The sequence below is a fragment of the Temnothorax longispinosus genome, chromosome 10, assembly GCF_030848805.1.
Source record: "Temnothorax longispinosus isolate EJ_2023e chromosome 10, Tlon_JGU_v1, whole genome shotgun sequence".
NCBI classification, from domain to species: domain Eukaryota; kingdom Metazoa; phylum Arthropoda; class Insecta; order Hymenoptera; family Formicidae; genus Temnothorax; species Temnothorax longispinosus.
This window is the reverse complement of record NC_092367.1, coordinates 7,167,928-7,176,597: the sequence shown is the minus strand read 5'-3', so window position 1 is coordinate 7,176,597 and position 8,670 is coordinate 7,167,928. Positions and strand designations below refer to the sequence as shown.

At 40.6% G+C, this 8,670-nt stretch overlaps 2 protein-coding genes across 4 annotated transcripts; one reads left to right on the top strand and one right to left on the bottom strand.

Moving 5' to 3' along the window:
* Positions 1–916: 916 nt before the first annotated feature.
* LOC139820038 (inhibitor of growth protein 2) lies at positions 917–3,952 on the top strand. The gene is made up of 3 exons (XM_071789953.1): positions 917–1,279; positions 1,798–2,001; positions 2,095–3,952. Exons 1-3 carry the CDS (start codon positions 1,144–1,146, stop codon positions 2,673–2,675), a joined length of 921 nt encoding a protein of 306 aa, XP_071646054.1. The 5' UTR covers positions 917–1,143; the 3' UTR covers positions 2,676–3,952.
* On the bottom strand, positions 3,479–8,382 carry Ubc6 (ubiquitin conjugating enzyme 6). Of its 3 annotated transcripts, none has more exons than XM_071789954.1 (4): positions 7,552–8,382; positions 6,630–6,710; positions 6,162–6,366; positions 3,479–4,337 (listed from the first exon to the last, which is right to left on the bottom strand). In XM_071789954.1, exons 1-4 carry the CDS (start codon positions 7,593–7,595, stop codon positions 4,182–4,184), a joined length of 486 nt encoding a protein of 161 aa, XP_071646055.1. In that variant the 5' UTR covers positions 7,596–8,382; the 3' UTR covers positions 3,479–4,181. The 3 variants fall into 3 exon arrangements, with proteins under 3 accessions (XP_071646055.1, XP_071646057.1, XP_071646056.1); XM_071789956.1 differs by lacking the exon at positions 7,552–8,382 and adding an exon at positions 6,870–7,432; XM_071789955.1 differs by lacking the exon at positions 3,479–4,337 and adding an exon at positions 4,496–5,155 and having other exon boundaries at positions 7,552–8,374.
* Between the last annotated feature and the right edge of the window lie 288 nt (positions 8,383–8,670).

The window sequence follows — 8,670 nt, the reverse complement described above, 5'->3', positions numbered from 1 at the left end:
CGTCGAGAAATGCGGCACAGGTAAAAACACGGAGTAATATGGCGGGTACTCACTTGCTGGATTTGCGGCAGCTTTCGGCGAGGCCCTGGTACGTGTTGGTCGACGTCATCCTCGGTGGCGAAGATCGGGCTGCTGTGCACGGGGAGTACGGGGACAGACAACGAAGATTCGCGAAGATTTCGTCGCACCGCCGGACTGCCGGATGATGAGCAGATGAGCGCAGCCAGAACTCTCCCCCCTGCCGTTCGGAAATCAAATGCTGTCGCGACGCGCGATTGGTCGGTGGCCGCCCGCCGCGCCGCCCCGCGTCGCGATTGCTAGTGACGTCAGACCGCTAGTCAGTGCAGCGTCCGAACGTACGAAAATAACGCTCGAATTGACGAGAAAATGCGCTTTCTCGTTATTTATACTCAGGCAAAACGATAATGTTTTTAATATACCTCCCCCATGTACCTATAAAATACCAACAGGTGTTCAATATATTGTACAACACGTGCTATCTATATCACGTATTTTAAATTAAACGTAATTCCCGAATTGGGGATGATTTAAAAATCAATTCTTATTTTTTAGAATAAGAAATTCAAATTTGTAAAACGCCTCTCACTTTATCTCGTATTTCGTTCATTTTTTGTACAATTTCGATCGCTTTTCTGTTTGATAAATATATAAAAGGATGACGTATGTACACAACCCAAAGATAGTTTGTTAAAATGTTTTTCATTAATAAAGATTAATCTACTTATCTTCAAATATTTTCATTTTTATTTTTAAAATTAACGCTCTTTATAATCATGTGTTTTGTCTTAAAATGGCGATTGGCGCATAACTGGCGACATCTTTCTATCCATTTTCTCAGTCTACCGCCCGTCTATCTCGCGCGGGTTATCAATGACCAATTAATTAATTACGCACGCTCCCGCATACCCGCGTAGATGGTGCGAGCGTGCAAAGTGCCGATAGTCCGAGAGTACGAGGACCGCTACGCGGGCGCGAGGGCCGCGAGGGATCTCAATTCTCAACCAGGTGAACCCGTGAACCAGGTCTTGCTGGAAGTGGCTGGAAGTCGGAAATTTCAGTACGTTACCGTTGCGTCGGGAACGTACGGCGTACGAGAGGAAAAAAGGGAGAACCGGCGTAGCGATGCTGAATCAGGCGGTGGTGGAGGCGCTTTATTCGGCGACGTACATCGAAAACTACTTGGACTGCGTGGAAAATCTGCCCAACGACTTGCAGAGATACGTCTCCCGCCTCCGCGAGCTGGACGCCACTTGTCAAAGTAAGTACGATCGAATTCTCGGAACTCCCTCGATCGCTGACAGCTCGATCGTGTTCCCAGCTGTTCCCCGCATACGCGATTCGATAGCACTTGTTTATCTCTATTGCGATTCTCTCTGATGGATATCTCTCGCACAACTTTTCCCCGATCTACGTATTTCGTGTACTAGATTATTTACAGGTAATTTAGCAACGATCTCTGATAGTTACGCACAAAATTAGTACAGTGAATGTGACGATGCTTCAGACAACATAAAGGAAATGATCTCAGTCTAATTTCCTGGACGTTTCTCTGGACCGTCTCTTAAACTTTTGTGTTGTTAAAATTTAAGAAAGAGTAATATCAGCGACAGTATTGAAATTTGTGAATCGAGCTTGTGGTTGCGAAAAATAAAAAAGCCGTATTGAGTTTTACGCAATTTGTGAATTTTTAAAGATGCTTTTTGTGAGATAATATTATTGTAAATCTTATCTTGGCTGATGCAGCTGTTTACCGTGTTTCTATTGTTTTACTCTCAGCATATCTACACGAAGTGGATCAGCAACAGGAGGTACTGCGGAACGACGCGGATCCCGCTATTAAAAGAAGAGCATTGATGAGAATACAGCAAGCTCTGATCGCAGCACAGGAAATAGGAGACGAGAAATTACAGATCGTTCAGCAAGTGCAAGATCTTATAGAGAACAAGTCCAGGCAGTTGGACGTAGATTATCGAAACTTAGGTATAACATTTCGCTCATGTCTCAAGTTGATAAAATAAATGTAAACACGTGTAATTCCACCACGTTATTGTCTAACTTTTCATCATCTTATAGATTTTGGAAAGGAGCAAGAAAGCTCGGAATCGGTCCGTGAATCAAATATGAACAGCAATTCGAATAACGTGAGCCACGCAAACAACGCGGAACGTCAGCCAAAACGTGCCAGAAGAACAAGGACCGAAACTTTGATAGAATCAACTCATTCCATGGACATGATGGTTGGGATGACGGAAACAAGATCTTCGGCATTGTCCAATGCGAGCAATGGAAATCAGAAAAAGACGGCGGCGGCAGCTACTGGTAAAAAGAAGAAGCGGAAATCTCGGCAAGGCAATCAACAAAACCAGCATCGTGAGGATACTCCGCCGCCACCGGAAGACGATCTCGCTATAGATCCCGACGAGCCGACTTACTGTCTGTGCGATCAGATATCGTACGGCGAGATGATCCTTTGTGACAACGATTTATGTCCCATAGAATGGTTCCATTTCTCTTGCGTATCTTTGACTACGAAACCGAAGGGTAAATGGTTCTGTCCAAAGTGTCGTGGTGATCGACCTAATGTCATGAAACCCAAGGCGCAATTCCTCAAAGAACTGGAAAGATACAATAAAGAAAAGGAGGAAAAATCATAGCAACAGCACGGTGGTGAAAGACTTAAAAATTTCGCTAAACTTAATTGGACTTAATCGAGATTTTTGTAGGATAGTTTTCAATTTCGAGCTGTAAATTAAAATCGTATTTTATCGAAATCTATCAAAATCTCGAGTTACATTTTTCGTCTTTCTTTTTCATTATAATTCTACAATTAAAAAAAAAAGAGATATAATTATAATTAGAGAATGATATATGTTTCTTTGCGTTTAAATTGTAAAAATGGATAATGTATATGTGATATTGACGAATGTTCGTACATAACGTAATACTATTAATATTAAATGAGTCAGATTTATGTTCAAACGCATTTTCTTCGTTGATATCAATTATTGACGATATTCACTTAATATACTCATTTATTAGATTAGAATGCGCAAGATACTAAGCAAAGTGTCTTCGCAAAAGCAATAGTGCAAAAAAATACAATGATATAGGTACACTAATACATACAACATATGGACATGATATACACTATATATGTATATATAAACTATGAACTAATGTAAATGTAAATGAAAAGTAAAAATAACAATATGTAAATAACTACAAAATAATTGGACGATTAAAATAAACATTTCACATCTCATGAAAATGTAATATTGAAACATCAAAATATATAAAATGCAATTTAATGGTCACATAATAATTTTGCCTCAAGTTTTTTGTTGAAAAATCTCGTTATTTCTCTAAAAATTGTATCGAATATACAGCATTTCTTGTGTTAAATATAAGCATTTATATTAGCTCATATCGGAAAAACAGTAAAGAATTTATAAACACGTTGTGATTTCTTGAAAAATTTATTAATTCGATATTATTCAGTATACGACATTCATTTACAGTCTAATACAAGCGTGACTTTCTAATGGTAAATACCAAGTCGAAAACGAGAAATAATCACACTATTTTCTTATATTTTGCGCCATTACATGGTGAAAGTAGACTTTCCAGAAGCGACTTACACACTTTCATATCTTCTACCACAACTGTTATTTTCTTCAAGCTCGTCTATACTCGCAAAATAGTAAGTCGATTTGCCTGCGTTGATTAATGTATTTGCGTATGGCGAAACATTATATGGGCATTACTTTTTTTATCTTTTGCGCGAGGGGTACCTAACAGCTAGTTTTATAAGAGCAAGATAATATATATATTGTACTTATAAGTAAAAGATCACATAAGTTTATAGTGCAATTTTACATCATTCCGCGGTTTTCTACTTTTTTCTTTTTATTTTTTTCTTTTATTTTTTTTTTTTAACAGAGTGTGAGAACCGTGCGAATTCCTCTCGTCGTGTTCTACAGACTGAATCAACACACGCGGAATGTTCGCCACGAAATATCGAAGGACATTACATATACAACTCCAATGGAACGTGTCGACCGAATTACCATTACGTATATAATACGGGGACAACTTTTATATTAGACACCGAAGCTGCGACGGAGATCTCTTACGCGTCGTTTAAAGCGGCGTACTTAATGTCAGCGGGGATCCTCCGTGTGACTCTCTTGGAAATTCAGCCAAGACTGTTCAACTACAGTGGCCACACGCTTCTCGTACTCCCGCTTGTTTTCTTGATACAATTGCGCCGCTAAAGAGTTGGCTGGTGAATTAGGATTCGGTTCGTCCAAAAGCGACTGTAACACAAATAGTTGACAAATTCCCTCAGCATGTTACTTCAGATACTCTTGAATTTTCGACAGAAAAATCGAATGTTTATATAAACACAAACGGAACTGAAAGGTCTCCAGGTTGTGGAAAGCGAATATCAGGTTACAATTATTAGACAATAAAGTGAAATTATGTATTTATTATTATTATCATTATCTATCATTATTATGTATATATATATATATATATTTATATATATATATACATATAATATATAAGTGAATTTTCGTGTGTATGGTACTGAAGTACTAGAATTCAAAGTACAATTCTGCGCCGCCGAAAAGACAGGACACACTCCTTTCGTAGAGAAAAGAAAAAAGGAAATGAAGAAAACAAAAAAAGCCCAGTATTTTTGTATACTCTAACATTTAATATAATAACTAATTTCGTGTATCATCAGATATTCGAAATAAATAAATACGCAATTTTATAATAATTTATTATTCAACATCGTAAAAATTCGGTCTAACGTTGCACATTGTCGTGGTAGTTCGATAGAGCTTTCAGGAAGAAACATGCTAGGTTTGTTTTCCTTCTTATTTCGTTTTTCTCTTTAACGTTAGCTCCTTGGTAAGGCTGCACGTTCTTCTCCCTTGTATCTGATGGCTGTTGGTGGCTGACTGATGCCGCGACAGCAGTATCGCGTTAACGCCCGCGACTAATCCACAAAACTCTGCTCCACGCAAGCCTTCACTCGTTTCTCGTACTCGCGTCGATTCTCTTTGTACAGTTGCGCTGCCATTGAGTTGGCAGGTGAATTCGGGTTCGGGTCACTTAACAGCGACTGCAATCACATAAGTCGTACTTCATTATACTTCGGAAAATGGGTTTTTTCCCGTTATTTTCGTTACTTTTTGACAAAGTGCATGGCCGCAATCGTAAATGAACGTGAGGGAAAGGACAATCTGCTTTTCCTTTCTTTTCCTCCTCTTTCTTTCGTCCTCTAATCGATGGAAAAAAATCAAAAATGCGTACTGATGGGAATCAAAAGTAGTTATGTATAGACGCAGATGTATGCAAGTGTTACGCACAAATAATTGAATTAATTTCGAATCAGAATCATGTGATTAGACTTCGCTGAATTGCAACCGCTGTTAAGACAAAACGAACGATCCTTTCAGACATTTTTATCGCAACAGAGATCTTTTGGAAGCGATGTTTCAATGAGGAACATGTACAAATGATATTTTTAGAGAAAATAAGACAACACAATGAACGACACAGATCTTAAAAACACAAAAAAAAAAGATGAAAAACGACGTGAGATCTAAAAGGGTCTTCGTGATCTTTAAAATGCTTATAATTTACTTTGTTATATCAAACATTTATTAATTGCCATGCAAAGTTTTAGCTTCCACAAGAGACTTCCACTTGCGAATAAAATCATATATATATTAGAATGTAACATTTACTAGTTGTAAATATTATACATATATATAAAACTATATTATACCATGATTCTAAACTGTAACTTTGTGTCTCATAGCACATGGTACTGAAATAGTATATTCTTTTTTATAATTTTAATATGTAATATATTTTTGAATAATGATATGATAAAAAAAAGAGACATGTATCAACCTATAAAGAGAGAAAAAAATCTCTCCACATAATAGAAAGACATCAAAAGCATTCTTGTTCGTCGTGCATATTTACGTATTCTCATAAAATACTAACTCATTAAATTCCACGATTTGTAATATTCAGTTCCCAGTTGTTTGAAATATCAGAAGGAAAATTAAGTAACGTCAAAACACATTTTGCGATCAAAAACAAAGAGAAGATAGTACCTGTATAGATGTTAAGATGGCCGAGACGTCATAAGTAGGGCTCCAACGATTTTGAAGTATGTCCAGACATATTCCACCGTCCGCGTACACGTTAGGATGGAACATTTTACTAACAAATCTCACTGTAGGTGGTTTGTTTGGATATTCTTCTGTAAATTCTATTGTAAGTTTAAATGTGCCGTCCTCGAATGGAGTATCGTGTGGTCTGAAACATACACAAACGTCCTACCATAAGGAACTTTTGTACACTCAATGTTTAAGTACTTGATCTTATCTTATCTCTTGGAAACTTAAATAAAAAAGAGATAAACTGGTCACTTTATAGGCTAAATTTTATGTAGAAGGTATCCTAAGCTCTTTTAATACATATTACGCAGACATATATTTCTGACCAAAGATAACGTTTCCTTGAGACACAAGTGTTATCAAAGAACAAATGTAAAATAAAAAAAAATCACGTTGTCTTACCCAAATATAACTGCATTCCATATCATAATATTATTGTCTGTCGGAGCACCTGACACTCCAGTTGGGGGATCCTCCTGTAATCTTTGGAAAAACAACAATTTTTAGAGCCTTATCTTGCTCGTAAAACGGCATATAAAACTTTTTTTTTTGCATATAAAAGAAAAGAGAATATTAAAGATGATATCGTTGTCTTTTTACATAAATCAAACTTATATTCCAAGTACATACGTATTAACGCACAATCTATAAATACAGTGTCATTGACTGTCATAGAACTAATCATTGCAAAGTCTGACGAATCATGCGCGATGCTGATGACAAAATTACGATTCGCTCCTAATAAATTTATTACAATTCGCGGTCGCCGAGCTTTGTACAAGTCTTACACGAAAATTGTGTCCAAAAAAACGCCCCGTTCAATTATACGTATAAAGTATACATTATACAAAAACGGGCGAGTATAAATCAACGTTAAGTGAGATCATCATAATGATTTGCCAGATTGTTCTAGAAACGACCGAACGTATCGGGCCCGCGGTATCACGCGGACCATCGACAGGATGAAGAACGGTTTGTTTTATTGGGCCAGAAAGCGGAATAGGAGAGAGGGAGGGGAGGCGGTCGGGGTCGGGGCAGCGGGCGAACGCGAGACGGCGAGAGGGACGACTGAACAGCATTTCTAATAATAAACGCGGTTGACATTCGCGCAAAAGGTGCGTGATCTCCCACGCGCGAAATCCTCGATTCCGCGGATCGAAGCGGAGTCGAGGCGAGGCGAATCGGGCGCACCAGGAGCCGCTGCGCTTGCAATGGCGTCGTCGTGCCCCGAGCCCCGAGAGCGCGATCGAACTCGAACGGATGGATGGACGGACGGGCGCGGGCGGACGGATGGAGCACGTTAATACCGTCATGCACTAAGTACCTCTTAAAATCCCTCATCAATCTCCTCCTCGCGGGGGTGGACATCCCTCACGAATGGACTCCTCGTTAACTTGAGCGAACGATGATGGCTGATCGCGCTCTCTCTCGCTCTCTTCCTCCGCGATAGGTGTAGGTGCGCGCTGCGCGGATGATCGACAATGACGATGACGATGGCAAAGGCGAGGGTGACGGTGGCGACGACGACCTCCTTAATTCCTCTTCCGCACCTTGTCTATCAACTTCTATCAGCGCGCGACAACGGAGTGCGGACAGGCCCAACGGGAGAAATCACACGGCACGCACACGCGCGTCTGTCTGTAGTCTGTACGCGTACCAGATTTTACGTAGCGCGCACTATACTCTCTCTTTCTCTCACGCGCGGACGAGGGTTTATATTTCTTACGAGACCGTCGAGAGAGTCGAGTCAGTCGAGATCCCGGATTTGCGACGTTCGCGAGCGAGCGAGCGAGCGAGAATGAGAGACTGAGAGAGCGAGAGCCACGACTGCCATGAGAGGCAGGGACGCAGGGAGGAGGTGGAGAGACCGAGACAGAAGGCAGACCGACGGAGAGGGAGAAGGTTCGAGAGCGAGAAGGAGAGAGAGAGCGCGAGCGAGAGGCCGTTGTTTGTCTGCTCTCGTCCTTTGCCTTTTGTTATGTCGCGCCCGTGAAGGCCGCCCTCTTTTCTCGCGATACCGTTATAGGGTATGTACGCGCCAATTCGGCCCTGCTCCGGCCTCCGACTCCGATCAGCTCCGACGACTATAAACTATGACGGCAACGACGACGACGACGACGATCACTCGTCAGCTGAACAGTCGGACAGTGCTGAGTGCGGAGTCAGTACAGTGGGGATGCGAGATGCGAGACGCGAGATGTGTCGATGTGTGTGCGAGACGAGTTACCTCGAATCGTGCACGAGCCACGAGATGACGTCACCGAGGCACCACGAGTCAGACCGCAGCCAATCAGTCTCTCGTTTTTCCGGAAATAATAGATACGTGATGAGGAATTTATTTCAGGAACCAATGAATTTCTACTTTCACAGAAATCCGTTCGTCGCGACCGTTTTCAACATTTAATAAAAACTGAGGATGCTATTACATGGAGCGTGGAAACGC

Coding starts and splice junctions, on each gene's coding strand:
- LOC139820038 (XM_071789953.1), top strand. CDS start 1,144: ATGCTGAATCAGGCGGTGGTGGAGGCGCTTTATTCGGCGACGTACATC. Junction 1,280..1,797: donor GCTGGACGCCACTTGTCAAA/GTAAGTACGATC, acceptor TTTTACTCTCAG/CATATCTACACGAAGTGGAT. Junction 2,002..2,094: donor CGTAGATTATCGAAACTTAG/GTATAACATTTC, acceptor ATCATCTTATAG/ATTTTGGAAAGGAGCAAGAA.
- Ubc6 (XM_071789954.1), bottom strand. CDS start 7,595: ATGTCCACCCCCGCGAGGAGGAGATTGATGAGGGATTTTAAGAG. Junction 6,367..6,629: donor TGGAATGCAGTTATATTTGG/GTAAGACAACGT, acceptor TGTATGTTTCAG/ACCACACGATACTCCATTCG. Junction 4,338..6,161: donor CCATCTTAACATCTATACAG/GTACTATCTTCT, acceptor TTTGTGTTACAG/TCGCTTTTGGACGAACCGAA.